Source organism: Dunckerocampus dactyliophorus, chromosome 14 (genome assembly GCF_027744805.1).
Source record: "Dunckerocampus dactyliophorus isolate RoL2022-P2 chromosome 14, RoL_Ddac_1.1, whole genome shotgun sequence".
NCBI lineage: Eukaryota > Metazoa > Chordata > Actinopteri > Syngnathiformes > Syngnathidae > Dunckerocampus > Dunckerocampus dactyliophorus.
The window spans coordinates 5372830-5392553 of record NC_072832.1 but is presented as its reverse complement, the minus strand read 5'-3'; the positions used below and the strand labels follow the sequence as shown (position 1 = coordinate 5392553).

At 39.9% G+C, this 19724-nt stretch overlaps 2 protein-coding genes and 1 long non-coding RNA gene across 3 annotated transcripts; 2 read left to right on the top strand and 1 right to left on the bottom strand.

Moving 5' to 3' along the window:
• Nucleotides 1-4917: 4917 nt before the first annotated feature.
• LOC129194110 (myelin and lymphocyte protein-like) lies at nucleotides 4918-13520 on the top strand. Its single transcript, XM_054799043.1, has 4 exons — nucleotides 4918-5181; nucleotides 11139-11303; nucleotides 11523-11696; nucleotides 12035-13520. Exons 1-4 carry the CDS (start codon nucleotides 5095-5097, stop codon nucleotides 12107-12109), a joined length of 501 nt encoding a protein of 166 aa, XP_054655018.1. The 5' UTR covers nucleotides 4918-5094; the 3' UTR covers nucleotides 12110-13520.
• On the bottom strand, nucleotides 10033-14124 carry LOC129194112 (uncharacterized). The gene is made up of 4 exons (XR_008573684.1): nucleotides 14006-14124; nucleotides 12567-12654; nucleotides 11998-12122; nucleotides 10033-11300 (listed from the first exon to the last, which is right to left on the bottom strand). It is a non-coding gene; the product is annotated as an uncharacterized LOC129194112 (long non-coding RNA).
• A 1191-nt stretch (nucleotides 14125-15315) lies between these two features.
• Nucleotides 15316-19640, top strand: LOC129194111 (myelin and lymphocyte protein-like). The gene is made up of 4 exons (XM_054799044.1): nucleotides 15316-15749; nucleotides 17399-17566; nucleotides 18998-19120; nucleotides 19205-19640. The coding sequence occupies exons 1-4, from the start codon at nucleotides 15657-15659 to the stop codon at nucleotides 19277-19279; spliced, it is 459 nt and encodes a 152-aa protein (XP_054655019.1). The 5' UTR covers nucleotides 15316-15656; the 3' UTR covers nucleotides 19280-19640.
• The last annotated feature ends 84 nt before the right edge of the window (nucleotides 19641-19724 follow it).

Genomic DNA, 19724 nt, shown 5'->3' with positions numbered 1-19724 from the left:
TCTTCAGAGCGGTCACTGAGCCGCATCCTTGGCCTCCACCCATTGGGTCAACATCACTGGTTCAAGTGTGCGAAGTGTAGCGTAGTGTAGAGTTACAAGCTATTTAAGGAGGTTTTCTGTGTTAATAATTAGTCTGTCAGTCTTTTTATAGGCCGCTATAAAAGAAGCGAGGCGGTGCACAGGTAGGACAGTCGAGTGGAATAGCTTCATATTGTTCACATTTGTCCGGTTTCTTAAAAGAAATTCTGCTAAATGTCATGCGGTTATTGTGACCATGGAAAACAATATAATCCGAAGGTGTAATTTTTAAAATTTTCATACACTTTTTTCCCCTAATGTATTTAAGGAAAACACAAGCTATATATCATAAACATTTTTTCCTTTTTTATAAGAAAATGTATTTGTATTAATAGGGAATATTTGTAATTAATTTCAATGTATTTGTACTTTGATTCAATTCTCGATTACATTATTTGATTTTTTAAAATAATTTTTCTCCTTTTTTTGCTCCATTTTTTTCAAAGAAAAGATGGAATAAATCTGACAATCTATTGGATAAAGAAATAAAAATGCGTTTTAACTTTTTTTGATATTTTACATGATCATTATTGTTTAATACAGATTTTAATGATACCCATTGGTGTTAAAATATTACATTATAAATATATTTCATATTTTCTTTACATTTTTTGGATGATTTTAATGATATCCATCAGTTATAATATTACAATATAAAAATATTTCATATTTATATTTTCTTTACATTTTTTAAAATACCTTTTTGACGATTTTTGTGGGTGCAATCCTGGAACCCTTATTTTCTAACGGTCATCAGGTCACAACCTACTTTTATTTAAATCATTTTTATTTGTACTTATTTTTTCATTATTTTTTTACACTTTTATTCAAGTCACTTTAATGCATTTTTTTTCTCTTTTTTCACTGGTTTAAAAGCTGATGATGATTATATTTATTAATTCATATATATTTGAACTAATATGCACCACAAATGAATTATATTTCACATTTATATTTTATTTCAATTGTATTAGATATTTTTTAATTTGACATTTACATGACTATTTTCGTCCCTTTCTGCTAAAACTGGGATAAATCCTCCAGTTCTCCTGCTTGATAGTTGGGCGTGCTGGGTCCACTTTGAACACCCACGATATGAGCATTTATTCTCTTGCTTTTTGCACGTTTGTCACAATGCCCATGTGCAAACAACATGTTCAACTCTCTCCAAAAGGCTGAGGGCGTGCACGCAAAAGGTTCAAGTGTGCATACACACACACTCACTCACTCACTCACCTGAAGCTTTCAGCGTTTGGGTGCTGTGTTTGCTGCCAAATAATAATAAAGGCCCATCCTGTATTTCCACATTCCAGCAGCCATTGCTGTGGTGATGCTGGTCCCCCGGCGACGACGGACACACAGTCGCCTTCTGTGGTTTGTGTCACAGGTCACTTGAGACATCGGAACATACCAGAGACAAAAGGAAAGACAATCAGTGAGGAAGACACATGTGCAGCTTTGGAAACATCCATTTTTGCCAGTACTCTTGTCTCTGCGGTGCGTTCGTGGTCATTGTGGGCTACTTAACAATGAGGGTGAAGTGAATGTGGGTCATTACAGCGGTTGAACACAGACAGAAGAAGGAGCTCTTTGTGGTCCGACTAGACCTTCTCAGCCTGTTCAACAGGAAGTGGCCACTTTGGAGCTGGAAAGACAATCCTATTAGCTGTAGGAGAACACACACATACAGGGGTGTGAAAAAGTGTTTCCCCGTTCCTGATTTCTTTTTTGCATGTTTGTCACTGCAATCAAGCGTTTGTGATAACTCGCAATGAGTCTCTTACAGCGCTGCGGAGGAATTTTAGCCCACTCATCTTTTTCGCACATGATGCGCCTTTTTAAGGTCATGCCACAGCATCTCAATAGGATTCAGGTCAGGACTTTGACTAGGCCACTCCAGTGTCTTCATTTTGTTTTTCTTCAGCCTTTCAGAGGTGGACTTGCTGGTGTTGGTTTGAGCTTGAGGTCACAAACAGATGGCCGGACATTCTCCTTGAGGATTTTTTGGTAGACAGCAGAATTCATGGTTTCATTTCTCACAGCAAGTCTTCCAGGCTCTGAAGCAGCAAAACAGCCCCAAACCATCACACTACCACCACCACATTTAACTGTTGGCATGATGTTACTTTTACGCCAGATGTGATGGGACACACACCTTCCAAAAAGTTCAACTTTTGTCTCGTCAGACCACAGACTATTTTCCAAAAATTCTTGGGGATCATCAAGTTTTTTCTGGCAAAATCGCCTTAATGTTCTTTTTGTTCAGCAGTCGTTTTGATCTTGGAACTCTGCCATTCAGGCCCTTTTTGCTCAGTGTCTTTCTTATGGTGGCGTCATGAACACTGACCTTAACTGAGGCAAGTGAGGCAGTTCTTTGGATGTTGTTGTGGGGTCTTTTGTGACCTCTTGGATGAGTCATTGCTGCACTTTTGGGGTAATTTTGGTTGGCTGGCCACTCCTGGGAAGGTTCAACACTGTTCTATGTTTTTGCCATTTGTGGATAATGTCTCTCACTGTGGTTGGCTGGAGTCCCAAAGCTTTAGAAATGACTTTATAACCTTTTCCACACTGATAGATCTCAATTCATCTCAGTTAAGTTACGTTTCAATGGGGCATGACATTTTTTATTCTTGTAATGATGCATTTTTTTGGTTACAGTAGTTTTACTCACTAGAAAAATGATATTTACTATCCAGTGTCAATGAGTCAGCACACAGACATCAACCCCGTGCAAAATGTATCACCCAATGTTCGCCCACACCTGATCTAGTCTTTCCACATAAAAAAACCCAAAAACACACACAGCCATTACTCATGCTGGGTTGCCTTTAATTCATTTATTATTCATTCATCTTGTGCAAATAAAAGTAACAGTAAATACTCTAGCAAAGACTTTGCGTGCGACAACAGCTTTTGTTTACTGTGCAGCCATCTTAATCCCTCGCCATGGAAACCACTTGGTTGTGTTTGGAAGCAAACACAAACACACAACAAGGCGAGAGTCCACTATCCTAGAACACACAGCGAAAACACTGTGGGTGAAAATCCTCTTGACAACAGAGGTCAGCTTCTGTTGACACTTTGTTACATCGTCCATAGTGGAGCAGCTTTGACAAAACAGATATAACCATCTTCTCGAAGGCTACAGGATGTCTTCAGATGACACATGGCATCCTGATACACCACCGTTGGATTTGCTGTTTTATGACCATATATGTCGGTAAAATGTGCCCCGGTAGAGGGCAGACCTCCGCTAAGGCCAACCTGTCGCTCAAGAGTGCCGTCTGCCCGGACAAATGGACAACAGCTCCCACAGACACATTCCAAAATCTCAATGAACGTCTTCCTCGAAGACACCATGTGTCCCAATACTTTTGCCCATGTGTTTTCACGTCTGTAAGGTTTAAAGACTCACATATCGAATGTTTTCTTTAAAAAGGATAAACACTATTTATTCTGAATTATCCAGGAATCTTAGTTCAAATATTAAGATGATGAAATGATTACGGCGACTACTTTACCAGCTAATATATTCATTTAAAAAATTATTTATATCTTATTTTAGTAATAGTATTATTTTATAATTATCAAAATGTTATCTATTAATATTATGCTGTAATAATTGATATATCATTCATTGTTATTATTTTATAATTACAGTATTAATGTATTATTTAATGGTAGTATTTGGTAATTATGAATCTATTATTTATTTGTGTTATTTTATCATATTAACATATTTTATTATTTTAGAATTTTAGAATATTTTTAGAATATTATTTTATCATTTTCTAATATTATCTATTAGTATGCTGTGAAAATGAATACATTATTTATTGGTAATATTTAGGGGTGTCACCTGACACTCAAAAGGGCTCTCCTCACTCCGCTGATGCCATTGTTCTATGGAAGAAACGCGCCAAGGTGCTGAAACCAATGCACAGAGTGAACCTCTTCCTGGAAAACAGACACGCATGCACATGGCGACATATTGAGACTTTAAAAAGGATCGAGTTCATTTTCATTTATTGTGTGATTAATTCATTTATGATTAATTAATTTATTTATCATCGTCCCCATGCCTAGCACCCACCGGTCATTTTTTTTTCTGAAGGGGAAATCTTGTCACGTTTTAATCTCGTGAGATCTTGTGACACGAGATCTTGTGACACCCCTAGTATTATTTTATAACCGGAATATTCATTGATTATTTAATAGTATTATTTTGTAATTATGAATCTAGTCTTTATTAGTGTTATTTTATAATTATTCATATACTATTTATTACTATTACTTCCGAATTATTAATATCTAATTTACTAGATTTGTTTTATAATTACTAATACATTATTTATTTGTATTACTTTATACTTATTTTTTGCTATATGTTTAGTATTATTTTATAATTATTCATATATTATTAATATTGTTTCATAATAACTTATTTATTTTATAATAAAAATAAAACAAATATTATTTAATAATATTATTTAATAATATTTATTATTTATAGATTTAATTTATGCATTTGTTTAATTTTGTTCCAAAATTCCTCCCTTCCTATTTAATAATAAGCGATATAAAATAATGGATGTTTACGATTACGATCATTAATGCTAAGCTTGTGTGCTTTTATTTTGGCACAGTCATCCACGCTTTTATTTCCTAAGCGCAGCTAAACCGCCCCATCAACTTGCTGCAACTTTCCCACATGGACTCTTCCCAATTTGCCTCACAATCACTTTTGTGTGTGTGTATGTAAACAGCCTCTTTGCCTTTTATAGACACTCTACAAACACACACACACACACACACACACACACACACACACACACAGTCAGTGCTGGTTTGGATGGGTAGGTGGAGTGCAGGAGGACGGGTCGAGGCAGGTGCAGGAGGCGGCCTTTAAAAAGCAAATTAAACAGCAAGTACATGTCACTCTGGAGGAAATCACACTTCAAACACACACACACACACACACACACACACACACACACATAAGAAGCGTTTGGGACTATGGCTTCCACCACGTCGGGTGATGTTCTGCCCACAGGCTTCAGGATCTTCACCACCATTCCTGACTTGTTCTTCATTCCAGAGTTTGTGAGTTCCTCTCAGCTGAATCACTAATGGGCATCATCTAATAGTCTAATCCTGTCTAATAGTCTAGTCTAATCTAGTCTAGTCTAATCTAATCGACGTCTAATCTACGTCTAATAGTGGAGCTACAGCGTGTAGCTGGCGTCTTGTCAAGACGACTGGAAAACGTTTTTCTTCATATGTATTTCAAATATACAGACCTCTCGTTTGCTCTTTATTTAGTAGTTTTCATTTTTATTTGAAATTATTAGATTTTTACTTTCCCGCTGTCTCTTTTTTCTTTTACTAATCATTTACTAGTTTTCATTTTTATTTAAAATAATTATAATTTGTTTAATACTGTTTTAATGCTATAAAGCAAAGGTGTTTCCATTCATCATTCATTTACAAATGTTTACGATGTATTCATTATGGGTATTAAGTTATTTGTATTTATTATTGTTTTTCCATTTACTTTGAATTATTGTTGGTATTTTTTTCAATTATTTATGTATTTTTTAAATGCTTTATACTGCTAAGCAAGGCAATGAACACTTCGGTCTCACTTGTGCTAAGACTATTTCCAGTTTCAAAGTAGTTTTTAATTTAAAAAACGTTTAATTTAAAAAATTTGTAATGTTTCATTTTCTATTTTAATTTAATTGCATTTTAAACCAAAAAAATTATTGTAATTAATCTATAATATGCTTTTTTATTGAAGATAATGGTTCGCCGGAGGGCATGGCAACCAGTTCATGCTGACCAGTGAGTGCATTGCCATAGCAACAACAACAAAACAGAACGACAGTCAGCAGCACCCAAGGAAATATGAATGATATGAATATGAATGAAATAAAAATCGACATTTAATATGTATTTAGTGCATAAACGTGTAAACTTTAACTTGAGCTGGCACACATTGCCGCCTTGTCGTATTCCCACTTAAACAAACATGAATATGCCTGAACAAACTTCGTTAAAAGGCAAGTCCGTCAGGTTGGAGCTGACTTGTTTCTGCAGGGACTGTACAGTAAATGTTTTCATTTAGATTATCACTGACTATCTGTCTTATTGGGGGGGGTTGTCACCACTGCTAATTGCTACTTTGTGATGGTATTTTATTGATTTATGTCACAATTGGAGGCCACATTCGTTGCAATTCAAGTGTTAGGAGACTACTTTTTACGTGTTTTCTTTCTTACAAGTCACACTTCCTGGTTTCTTTGGCGCCCATTCTGATATTTCCGACTTAAATGAATTGTCAAGTATTTCTACAAAAAAGATCATCGGGTTTACTTTGATTGTCAAGCGGTTAAGAGACCATTTGTGATTCCTGAACTGAGATTAAATCAGTTTGATTGCGGTGGAAAAAACAAGCTTTGGTTGGGCAGAGAGAGGGAGGGGAGGCGTAAATCGAAACCGGGCATCTTCTCGGCTCGTTTTACCATAAGAGCTGCTTAATCAAGCAATCCGTGGAAAACCTGCTGCTCTGGTTTTGGGACAAGCTTGCTGTCGCACCCCAGAAGAAGAAGTAGTGTCCAGCAAGGCCGAATGGGAACATTATGGAGCAATATTTGCATGGGTGGTAGTCTTAGACGCTGACAAAGCAAATAAGCTCGTTTTCAATGTAAAGGAGGATTGCACTGAAACACCTTAAAGACCTCGCAGGTTTTACTTAGAAGAGGTTTCGGCTTATGTGACGTGCTAGTTGTTCACTTTGCCGACTTGAATGCAACATACAGTATGTTTGAGGCTGTGATGGATGCACAAGATAAAATCTAACAATACGTGAGTGTGTTTACACTTAAGCTGTTTGCAAACACTCCAGTCCAGTCCAGTTTGATTAGCGCGGCGCTTGTAGTTGAAAGGAACGGAACACTTTTGTCCGAGCGTTAGTCACTTAAGTCAACATGTTTGCTTTTCTGAATCTTTTATTTTTCAGAAACTATACAAGTAGTTTTATACATGTTCTGTTATGTCCCACCCGGTATATTATTATTGCGCCTTTAAAGAGATGAAAGCATGTAGTAAGCGACCACAATGTATCCCACGGGACGTTGTCAGGCGATTTTTCAACACGTAAACCGTAGTCGAGCTACCTAGCAGTGTTCATCAGTGATCCCCGGTTATACCATCACAGTTGGGTGAATCCTCCACCAAAATCCTAGGTTTGTTTTTCTTTTGCTGATTTTGGTCGTCAACTGCAGTCCTGCACGGTGGCTTGTATGATGAGTCACAGGACGCAGTTTGCAACACCTCTGTTAACCCCTCGTCTCCCGCTGTGTTTATCGGCCTGCAGTTCATGGCTACGATCTACTTGGCAAGTACATACAGTATATCGGCCTGTTGGTTGCGGACTTGCTCATATTTAGCTTGGCAAAGAGCTTTGCTATGGCTCGCTAAACAGCTAACGTCTTCTCTGCTAATGTTAGCTGTGGCTGCACTCTGGAGTGCTTAGCGCTGATGTGGTAGGCTAATGTTGAGCTGCTTCGGCGGTAAGAGAACTCCTCCTTACAAACAAGGCTTGTCACGCTACCTTTATCAGTGGTGCTGACGTGGCATTTTGGAAATGTAAATTTCACATTCATTGGGCTGACAACTCTCACAAGGTCCTCCATTTTCAGGCCTCCTCTCCGCTCCTCACCTTGCCCTCCCAACCACCATGGGAGCCCATTAGCTGATGCTAAACAAGCCCAAACACAATCAATGTTTACTTCAGCTTGTGACTGACCACCACCCCAGAAACTCAAGCACAAGAACACCAATACATGAAAACATATTTTTATAAAAAAATACAGAAACAGTAAAGTTGAACATGAAAAATTAGACTGTAATTAATTACTTTCAATTAATGCACTAATTTGACACCCCGATTTGACACATTTTGTGCATTAAAGATGCTAAAACCTAACTAAAATCTATCTATCATTCTAGAACATATGCTAAACTACCTGAAAACATGTTAGCTTTGTGTTATGGGTGACAGCAAATTAGTGTAATGTCAAAGAATACATCTGTATAATGAATTTATGTTTTTCAAACATGCCAATAACAAACAAGCAGTGGGCTGAAACCTTCGGACACGCCTGATTTCATCAATCAGCTAGCCGCTTTCTACTGATTTAATACATTATTTCTAATGACAGTAGTCACCGTGAGCACATTTCTCCGCTATAAACCAGAATACGTCAGGAAGTCAAATGGAATGTTTAATCTTTGAGAACTTGGGCGTGCGCTGAAGCTTGCTGACCCGCAAAAAAAAAATGCACGGAACCTTACAAGCATCGGCGGCATCCGTTTGAAGAGGCAGCTTGTGTGCACAGCTGATGGAAAGCTGCTTTTACTGCAGTTGTGGCCTCTTTACGTTTCATTTGAGTGCATTCTTACACTGTGCTTGAACTGATGAAGCGGCACCCTGCAACAGTTACTGATTAACTCTTTAAATGTACGCTCTTTGATAGATTCCACTGCTGGGAAATTCTATACTTCCTATTCCTGAATGGAAATATGTTTTAGTATACAGTAGAATGTGTTGCTTGTCATTAACAGCGCGCAGCAAAAAGCTTAGTTTCCCATAAACCTGTAAGAGAGTATCTATACATTTGGCACGTTGAACAAATGTTGATCCAAAATCGGAGCAGAACGTCAACATCAAGCTAGCAGGAGGGTTTGGAGAGGTAGGGGGAGCGAGCCATGTGTCATTTCGTGTAACCAAGGGGATGCGATGTATAAGTAAAGTAAAAAATGGGTCAGTTGATTAAGAACACAACCTTCATAATGGGGAATTTCTCAGAAAAAAAACAGGATGACGACCCTCCTTTTCCATGCCCTGTCGCAGTGGCGGAGCTACGGGGTGGCCAGGGGTGGCCATGGTCACCCCTGGCCACTCTCCGGCCACCCCACTGGCCATTTAGACAATTCAGGTATCAACTTATTGCTACCCCTATGTGAGTAAAGGTCTCACCTTGGCCACCCCAATGACAAATTGCCCTGTCGGTCAAGCGGTCACGCAGCGACACACCTAATATCTCACTTTGTTCACAAACTCCTGTACTTTCTCTCGAGCTGAAATGGTTTTGTTTTGCCTCTGTCACCGTCAGAAGAAGTTGAGTGAAATCAGATTTCCAGAGATTTCTCCATTGATGCGTATCGGGTCCACTATGTCAGTAAAGTGAGAGGCCGCAGGAAGAAACACTTTTTTTCTTTGTCAATACCGCACCCTCCTTGCCGCACCTTCTACCCTAACTTCATGTCTCTTGGTGAAAACGCAGACATACATCTCCCGTCTCAAACAATGTCACTTTTACGTCAGATATGTGTGATATTTCGCTTTTGTGGCCAATTGAAGTAAGGAAACGTGGCCAAATGTCGTTGACATCCATGTTAAAGGTGTCTTCATCATAGGTATAAAATCAAAATTTACACTTTTTTTTTTGTTTTACGTTGCTCTCATTTTTCAACCGACTGGCAAAAAGAGCACATGCATGTGTTACCCAGCGCCTCGGACCGCTCACGGGTGTATTTTGGAGTCATTATCTCAAACCTTTTGGCCGTGAGAAGCATTTCTTTGATGTGAAGTTTATCCCCGCATTCCAGTGAAATTTGCCTTGTCACTGTCAAGATGGCCGACACCAGGTGCAGCCCATTACTCATCCTCTTTCACTCAGCCCCTCCCCTCAAGAAAATCCTCATTGATTCAGTCCCTTCCTTCTGCTAGATGTGCTTTTTCCCCCCATATCTTTATTTAACTAAGCATTTTGACACACAAGCTGTCATACACAAAATACAATATTGCTATAGTAGTGGCCATGCTAGCCATTAACATGTTAGCACTAACATTTTGTCCGGGTTCTCTTATTTTATGAAATACCTACTTTTAACACTAACTATCTACTTAGGCGAGAGATGTTCCGATGTTATCACAATCTATCCACAAAGGTTGGTAGCATGCTAGCAACATGCTAGCATTGTTAGCAGTGACATTGTGTGGTTTCAAAAGCAAACCCTAAAGCCACCAAGTTGGTCTTAAAGGCAGGGCCAGAGGCTCCCTACAGGTGGTATAGGCCCATTCAAAACGATTGTCTTGTGGTTGTAGTGTGCAATGCATCACACTTACTGCTGTTTCTAATACTTTGACCCTCACATATTGCTGCATAGGCCAGATGTGCCTCAAAGTCAGCAAATATTTTAGACAGTTTCTACATACAAATATTATTTAATTCACAATCCTTTCCTTATTGCTATGTTTTTTCGGGGTAACAGAAATGATATAGGTTTTGGGCGGCGGCCATGTTGGTTTCATAAAGAGCAACACTTGTACGACACAAGCAATGTGTAAAAGGACACACTTGATATGTTGTGAGAACGCTGCACGTCGCCTCGGTTCCCTGAGAGCTGATTGGATGAGGCGCAGAGTCACATGACATGGGCTTGTTCACTGTGCCAACAATGGTGCCTTTTTATGTGCAATTAAGCTTTTTTCCGTACCTTCTTTGTTTCATTTCAGGACTATATTGTTAATATTGTATTGTGTTACAACACGATGTGTCCGTGTTTACTTTCTTCCAAGGCTCTTTCAGGGGGAATGTTTGTCAAAGGAGGGATGATGACTTAAAAAAACAACACAAAAAACAAAACAAGTTTGGCTGTTGTCTCTGTGTGTTTTTAAAGGCTGGCCATTTGCTGGTGTTGTCATCTTAAAGGGCCACTAGTCCAATTTCACACAGTGGGAAAAACAACTCTTACGGCATAATCTCTGTTTAATTCAATGGCCGTGAATGCTCCAATTAACGCCTAAAGTCACTGGGTAACCATCTCTAATTAGCGCCACAAAATGGCAGCAGCTGCATTTCAAGTACCATGAGTGGTCAGCATCCAGCAGCTTTTCACAATGACAGCATTTATGGCACATGACATACATTATATCACTTGCACCAGTGTTCAGTACCCGACCCTAACCTGTGTGACTCCGCCCCCTGCAGGTGTTTGGAGGTCTGGTGTGGATCCTGGTAGCGTCCACTCGTGTCTTCCCGGACCACCCGCTGGGCTGGGTAATGTTCGTGTCCGTCTTCTGCTTCGTCTTCACCACGCTTTGGTTCTTCATCTTCCTCTGTGGCGCAAACCAGAGCAGCATCTGGCCCGTCCTGGTGAGATACGCCCGCCACATGCTGATTGGTTACGGTGGATGTCCATTCTACAAACTGTCAATCAATGCATTGCTCAGCAGCAGTAACTGTGCAACAATAGGACTACAAATCGGAATTTGAGCTAACATTTCTGGGAAATTGTGGCGTAAAAGTTAACAAATAGCTTCGATTTTCTTCGGCTGTTGTGCGGTTTAGAGTTTGCTTCTTTCCTTCCTGCAGGACGTCGGCTACCACTTCTTGGCGGTGGTCTTCTACCTGAGTGCCTCGGTGGATCTGGCCTACATAACGGTGCTCAAAGGGTGGGGGGTGAACATTAACTCGGCGGGCACCGTGGTCGTGGTGCCCCTGACTGGTGACGTTCTCAAAACCTACAGGCTGGACATCGCTGCTGTGGTGAGACGTCTCTCTCACACTCTCACACGTAAATATACAGTATGTAAGTATGTACAGTATATCATCTAATTGGGTAAGAGAAGCTCAGTCTACAATTTTTCTTTGAGTGTCCCCATAATAAAGGTGAGGTGTCAAGGACACACACACACATAGAGTATATACATTTAATTAAATGACATATTTTTCAATTGATTTCAATTGACCAACTAGTGGTCAATGTTAGTAGATACAGCACGACTTATCTTAAATGTGCAGCTCTTAACACAATACATTTCTTTTCTGTTGGTCTCTCTCTACTGACCAGACTGCTTCTGACTCTGATCCAATTGTGTTTCCAGGTGATGTCCTACGTGGCCACACTTCTCTACTTCCTGCATGCCATTTTCTCCGGCATCCGATGGAGGAAGGCCTAGACACACCACCGCCCTACAACAAACAGGAAGCCAAATGTCAAACCAAGTGGGCCAGTCCCGTGGTCCCAACTACTCACTCCTCACCCTTTATATATTTTTATTGTTATTATTGATTGTTTGGGTTTTTTTTTTCTTTGTTTACCACTGGCACGCTGACAAGTTAGAATAGTCACATGACTGAATGAGCAGCAAACAAACAGGTCACATGTATGATAGAAGGAAAGGGACTTTTGCTGATATCCTGTATATCATGCCATATCCCCAGCAAATGGTGGAAAATAGATGGACGCACCCATAAAAAGCCCCACAAATGCCTATTTTTGATACTCTAAACCCTATAATATGCCTCTCACAGTTATTAAACCATTTTTAAATTCAGTTTTACACATTAAGAAACAATTCCAGGCATACAGTATACAGTATTGTACTTACAAAACATGCAGTTACACAACATCACCTCTTGTCAAAGCATCTTCCTGCTGGAAAATGTTCAGTGGATGGACTTGTGAGACAGCGCCCTCTGCTGGATTCACAGCTGTAGCACTCTTTTTCCCCCATGCAGATAGCGCCATCAAACCATTACCATAAACAAAATACAATTTACAATTTAAAGCAGCACATTGGATGTTCATGGAGTGTGTTGCACACACATAAAGGCACCAGTTTAATGTAATTTTGACTAAATTCCTATTGAAGCACACTATTTAAACATGGCTCTATTATTGCCTGATCTAGGCTGAGTGTCCTCCTCCTCTTTTCATAGAGGTCAGTCAAATAGTTATTAACAAACGTACACAATATTACTTTCTTTTGTTGAACTTTTCGTACATGTAAAGGGCGACGTCACTGTTTGGACAAGAAAGAAACATCATCTTGAGCAGGGATTACTGGCTTACTTTGTTGGTGGCTGACATTTGGACAAAAGCGAGTGACATTATTACGCATTGAAGATCTCCTCAAATCTCAAACGTGGTCAGACTTTCATTCGCGCTTTCTTTGTGTTTACGAAAGCTTTTTATTCATTCACTTTTTTCTGCTTTTAGCTTTCCTTTTTGTTCTTCTCGAAAAGGATCAGTTTAACTGATGATTGTTTTTGTTATTTGTCTGCAAATGTCCACATGTATATACAGAACTTGATGATTTCACCTTACTGATATATTTGCAATCTACAATGTGAAATAAAACAAGTAGGCTAGAAAACTAGTATTTGCAGACTCTGTAATTATCACTTAAAACTATTATAGATGTGAAATTTGTTTTTAAAAATCTACCCAATTGTTCTATTTGTGTTTTATATACCCATATGTATGCATTCCTTGTCAAAGTTAAACCACAAACAAACAATAACCATTACTGTATTGCTTTCCTGGTCTTTTGTGTGCATGGGAACACGTTGTGAACAATACATGTACGTGTTCAATGGCTTTAGCAAATATTTATTCACTTACTTTAACATACGTATGTCTGGTGCGCTCCAGGCAACGTTTTTACTGTGCAGTCCTGTGACCAAAAGTAGTAAACAAGTGTAATATTACATAACTCAAGGCTCCTCGGGAACATCATAATGCATTCATTATAATATTCCTATGTTTGCTGGGCTGTTGTCTGATGAAATAAATTAAAAGGGCACGGAATATATACATTCTAAAAATAAATAATTAGTGGGGCTGTCAAAAATAGCGCGTTACTGTAACGAATTTATTTCATTATTTTTTTAATGTAATTAACGCATACGCCTCACGGCAAGCCACATCTTACTGTTATGACGACAGATGGCAGCACAGTGTAGTTTCCCACAGAGTCACACAGAGTCTGACCCTCTTTTATAAAGTTTATCTAACCCAAACACATCAACAGCGGTGCAATTCCAACAACATATATGTATTTCCAACTTACAAACGCGTCTTTTGTCCCTTCGTCGTTGGAAAAACACTTCCTCATTGTCACTACACGACCGCGAGATGCATTCAGTGACACTGGGAACATTACAAGAACGTCGTTATTATGCGTTTAAATAAACAGAAAGACAAAGAAAAACAATAAGTGAATATTCTTATCATGAATTTTGTAACTCTAAATGCGGAAGTACAATTTGCTGCATTTAGGTATACTCGGAAATCCAAAAAAATACACTCAAAATGCGAATTCCACTTAAACGCCGTGGTGTGTTTCACCGCAACCCCTCATTACTTATAATAACACGGTTAAAGTGTGGTTCAAATGTTCTGCTACTATTAAAGAAAGGCTGCATCAAGGCTGCAACACCCCACAGAGACTGTGAGGCTGTGTGCAAAATACACTGACTTTATTTTATAACAAGAATAAAAAAAACTATAGGTCTATTAGAAGATGAATATATAAATAATATAATACATATAAAAATAAATATAATATAATAAAATCAATATAATAATATAAAATAATAACACAAGCACAGCAAACTCTAATAAATAAAAATAATACATATACAAAGTAATATGAAGCAGAAAGAAAACAATCAGACTAACACGCCAAATTGACCATCTGTATAAAAACAGCTAAAAGTTATCAGTATCTCACAGTAGATGGAGACCATGCTCTGTTTAGGAGCGCCACTCAGATCGGACACCACAATGCTGCTGCACGAATCCACCATGCACTCGGGGAAGGGGAGGTTTGGTTGTGAGGACAAAATATAATAACTGACAAAGCAATGGCACTTGAGGGCGGCAGCCTTTGAAGTAGCCACAGGTTCTGTGGCTGCCAGTGACAGCATGACGACGGGACGAGGTGGGAGCAGGAAGAGATCACTGGTTGGTTGCAACAACAACCCAAGATCCTGGAACCGGTGTGCCGGGCTCAGGCCGCAGCAAAGCTCCCAGGCACACAAGTGTGCGTCAACAAAAGGCAATGCGCTCGGTTTAGAATTGTCGCAACACTGCACCACGCCAAGTCATCAGTGTATGCTGGCCACCCATCAGGCTCCTAAGTGATGCTCGGTGCTGCCAACTAATCACCTAACAGGTGTGCCACAGCAACATGCCACATTCTACTACCTGAGGGAAACATGTAAAGACTGAACAGTACTGGTCCAAGCACGGATTCCTGTGGGATGCCCTGGCTAACTTACCACAGATACAAACTGAGAGCGGTTCGACAAATTGGATTAAAACCAGTGCTGACGACATGCTCTAATGTCTGTATTAGAATGTGGGAGTGATTATTGTCCAGGGTGTAAAACACAAACAAGAGAAACCCGTCAACAACAATGGAGATATTTCATCTGCTTCCAGTAGAGCCTCGAGGCTGCAAAGATTCCACCTCCGACTCACATCTCCTCACATGAGGTTGGAGCTTAGAGAGGGCGTATCCGCTGGCGAGCATCAAGGAGCTGTTGTGGGAAAGACAGCAATAACAGAACAGGTTTGGCTGAAAACTTATCCCTGCCTGCCTGGATCAGTAACACCTGTTCCTGCCGCTGGTGCTGCTCCGTTAGTTGGAGCCAGAGGAAGAAGGTGGCGGCTTGCTTGTAGACCCGCAGAGGGAAAGCAAAGCAGAACTGGCTGGGATGGCTGCGACCACGACTCAGTCTCTGGGAAGTCTGCCCAGTGGACTCGACATTTGCGTCACGGCCCCGGATATGCTCTACCTGCCTGAACTGGTGAGTGACCTCTGATCTTGGGCACCACTTCAGCTGATCTATGAAGCTGATCTTTACATCTGGAATAAGGCAGGTAGACTGAAGATTTTTTTATAGCAAGGATCTGTTATAGGAGGAGGATCTGCAACATCTTAAATGAATTAGGAACTAAGGAGAGAATTGGGAGAAATTTGACCAAAGTGCGCTGCACGTCTTTGCAAAACACTAAAATGTGCACATATTTATGCATAAATATGCATTCTGTACCAAGGAGAAGTGCTTTAAAGTACCTTCTGACGTACTTACTACGATCTTCTTATACGATCACGTCATTTGGGAGGTGTATCCTCACGTTTCAATCACATTGTTTGAGTAAACCTCATCCCAGACAGAATGCGCTCGCCAAGATGGCTTGTTTTGGGTGACATGTTTTTTTTCCAGGGTTTTGTCTCCTGTCTGCTGAAAAATTAGCTTATATCAGGATTGGTGGTTGTAAATTAAAAGAAATACACTGAGGCAGGGTTCATACTGTATGAGAAGAAACTCAGTATTCAAACTGTACAACTATACTAGCTAGTAGGTGCAACAAAATCAACATAATTGTTTAGATTTTTGTTCCTGGTCACTAGGTAGAGGCGCACATTGTGGGTCAATGAAAAAAATGCACAGCCGGCTGGCCCATTATGCTAAATTCGCAGATGGCCTCCAGAGCGTACCCATAGATTAGGAAAAAAAAAATCACCTTCAATATAATTATATCAAAACAAGTAATTAATATAAAATCTTAAAAAAAATATCAAATCTATATTAATCTATAATTTAATAGACATAAAAATATTAAATCGGTTCAAATGTAAAGCACTGCCCAGTTAATATTAGTCAAAATGCTAAATAAGTCTCATAATGTATGTATATCGTTTTCTCCGGGTACTCCGGTTTCCTCCCACATTCCAAAAACACGCATGTTAGGTTAACTGGTGACTCTAAATTGTCCATAGATATGAATGTGAGCGTGAATGGTTGTTTGTCTTTATGTGCCCTGGGATTGGCTGGCGACCAGTCCAGGGTGTACGCCGCCTGTCACCCAAAGTCAGCTGGGATAGGCTCCAGCATACCCCCGCGACCCTAATGAGGAGAAGCGGCATAGAAAATGGATGGATGGATGGACGGTTGTATATAGTTTTGCACATAGGTGCATGTTACATAGCTTTTGTATAGTTATTTTATTTAGTTTTTGTATACAGTTATTGCATATGTATAAGTAGCTTATAAATAGAGTTATCGTGTGAAAACCGTGCGGTTATTTAAACTGATGTTGGTTGGTGTATTTTTCAGTTATTACAATTATTATGAGTGTTTATACTTTATTTCTCAATTGTTTAGTATTTATTAGTAATTTGTTAAACATGTAAATTGTGTGACATAGGTTAGCTTACAAATGAAAGACAAGCGTAAAAACAATGCCGGTGTATGTAAATCGCTGATGTGTGTGTGTGTGTGTGGGGGGGGTGTCATATCAAATTCTCGCCTAGGGTGCAACTTTGGGTAGGGCCGCCTCTGTCTATCCCACTCATGTTTGTGTTATGCATCAACACATACCAAAGTCAAAATACTGGTACTGAGTTATGATTTATCGCCTCCCAAGTTACCTCATGGCTTCATGTGTGCAGGTGACAGGCGGGCTGGTGTGGATCCTGGTGGCCTCCACCCACGTGGAGCCACCCAACCCTCTGGGCTGGGTGATGTTTGTTTCCATCTTCTGCTTTGTCATGACCCTCCTCTGGATGCTCATCTTCGCCACCGGGTGTCACAAGAGTGGCTCCGGCTGGGCCGCCGCTGTAAGACGCACACAGGAGATGAGAACTGCATGAGAATGAGATAAAGAAAACAATCAGAATAGAGGTAGAATGAGATGAGATGAGAATGAGAATGCTATTCTTGGAAACATACTTTCAATGCTGTGAGCATGAGTTGGGAGTAGAGAATAAGACGGCCCACCAAATCGTATCATGCGGCCCGTGACTGGACATCAAAGAGTAGTGTAACTGCAGTCTGCAACATCCGGGCAAGCTCAGTGTTACTTCCATACTTACAGGGGCAAGTAAACACCAGCACTGAACTAACAGTGGTGTTATCACATAGATGTATTGTCAATTGTATCATGAGGTACCTTGAGATTCCCAGCACTACTCCCAATACTTGGTACGGCCCAGCCTCACCCATACTCTACCTCCACTGGCCCCCAGTGAAATTGAGTTTGAGACCCCTGGTCTAGACAGTCTTCAACTGTCACATGAGTATACAACACCCTCTACTGGTAGCAGTAGCAAATACAATAACAGACATATGCAACACCAATAGATCATGAATACCCACAATAGTGATGGAAATGTCAACTCTTTTTAGAGAGACGGTTCTTTTAGTCCGGCTCACTAAAAAGAGTCGGCTCTTTCAGCTCCCAAGTGGCTCCTTAGATTTTTTTGTTGTTGTCTTAAATTAATTTATTACCAAATTATGTTTATTCTGTAAAATGAATTACTAATTTACTAATTACTGAATTTACTGATTTTAAGTTGATGTATTTAAACCTCAATGAGCAGCTACAAAAATATATTATATTATAAATAAAATACAAAAACAAATCCCCATCTCAATAGACAAGTTAAGTCAAAATAGGTCAAATCTCTTCATGCAAACTTCTCACAAAGGAATCGGCTCTGAGCGCACCACAGCGTGTGTTTGTGGACACAGACACCTGCGACACACCTTGACCAATGACATTCACCTCTAAGAGAAAAAAAGACACAGAAAAAACTAATTGGCTCCCAATTGCCTCCCAATGACGCGAGCCGGCTCTAAGAGCTGATTCGTTCGCAACTGACGCATCACTATACCACAATGCGTATTCATATGCTGTCAAAAAAAACATGCAAAATGGCACTTTAAAAAAACGCCAAAGAGCGAATCCGCAATGTAGCGAGGGAACACTGCAAATTGAGATTGGAGATTAAGAATGGCATGAGAATACTGAATGAGTTTAGCATGAGACAGAAATGGCATGGCAATTAGATGAGAATGTAGATAACATATGGATTACAATAGAGGAGATGAAGCACAAGATGAGAATGGGGCACAACTGAGATCATGGCGTGACACGACAAAGCACAATAAGAGAAAAGGGGAACTTGAGCGGTGATAGAGAATCTGAGGACGGTCCCGTCAGTCCATGTTGTAATGTACTGTATGTGATATTGTGTGTGTGCGTTGAGGACTTTGCCTACCACGCTGTGGCCACCTTGTTCTACCTGAGTGCTGCAGTGGATCTGGCCTACATCACCTTCTTGATGAAGTTAGGACAATTCAGGATCTACCAGATTGACATCGCTGCTGTGGTAAAAAACAAACAAACAAAAAAAAACATTTACATCAAGTAGTATTTACACCAGTAATGTGGCCACTCTGTCACTGTGTTGCAGGTGTTCGCCTACATGGCCACACTCCTTTACTTCATTCACACCATCCTGTCCTCCCTCAGATGGAAACACTTCTGACAAACACTTGTTACAAATAGAAATACGCATCTGAGTGTGTGTCAGCAAGTCAAACATTGTTCTATGAACTCTGAAGGTGTTAAGAAGTCTAAAGTTGCCTTACAGTTCAAAAGGTGCTTGTTTTATACGTGACAGCTTGGAAAGTCTGTTTATGTCCAGATTAGAGCATCATAGAGAAAACTGTCAAGCAGGGTTCAAAGCGCCAACCCGGCGGCTACTGGACGACCTGCTCAACATACTGAGCCACTTCCGCCCCAGGTTGTGGCATTTACCTTATCCATTTACTGCAAACGTTTCTGCTTTTCTATTACTCTGACAGTGTCTTTTTAAAAAAATAAATATTCTCAAAGTAAAGCACCTGATGAAATGAAACACATCTTGTGTTGCTTTATTTGCAGTCAAACAGGAATTCAATGCTTTCAGGCAAAGGTGGGAAAAAATAAAG

Coding starts and splice junctions, on each gene's coding strand:
- LOC129194110 (XM_054799043.1), top strand. CDS start 5,095: ATGGCTTCCACCACGTCGGGTGATGTTCTGCCCACAGGCTTCAGGATC. Junction 11,304..11,522: donor GCAGCATCTGGCCCGTCCTG/GTGAGATACGCC, acceptor TCCTTCCTGCAG/GACGTCGGCTACCACTTCTT. Junction 11,697..12,034: donor GGCTGGACATCGCTGCTGTG/GTGAGACGTCTC, acceptor TTGTGTTTCCAG/GTGATGTCCTACGTGGCCAC.
- LOC129194111 (XM_054799044.1), top strand. CDS start 15,657: ATGGCTGCGACCACGACTCAGTCTCTGGGAAGTCTGCCCAGTGGACTC. Junction 15,750..17,398: donor TGCTCTACCTGCCTGAACTG/GTGAGTGACCTC, acceptor TCATGTGTGCAG/GTGACAGGCGGGCTGGTGTG. Junction 17,567..18,997: donor GCTCCGGCTGGGCCGCCGCT/GTAAGACGCACA, acceptor GTGTGCGTTGAG/GACTTTGCCTACCACGCTGT.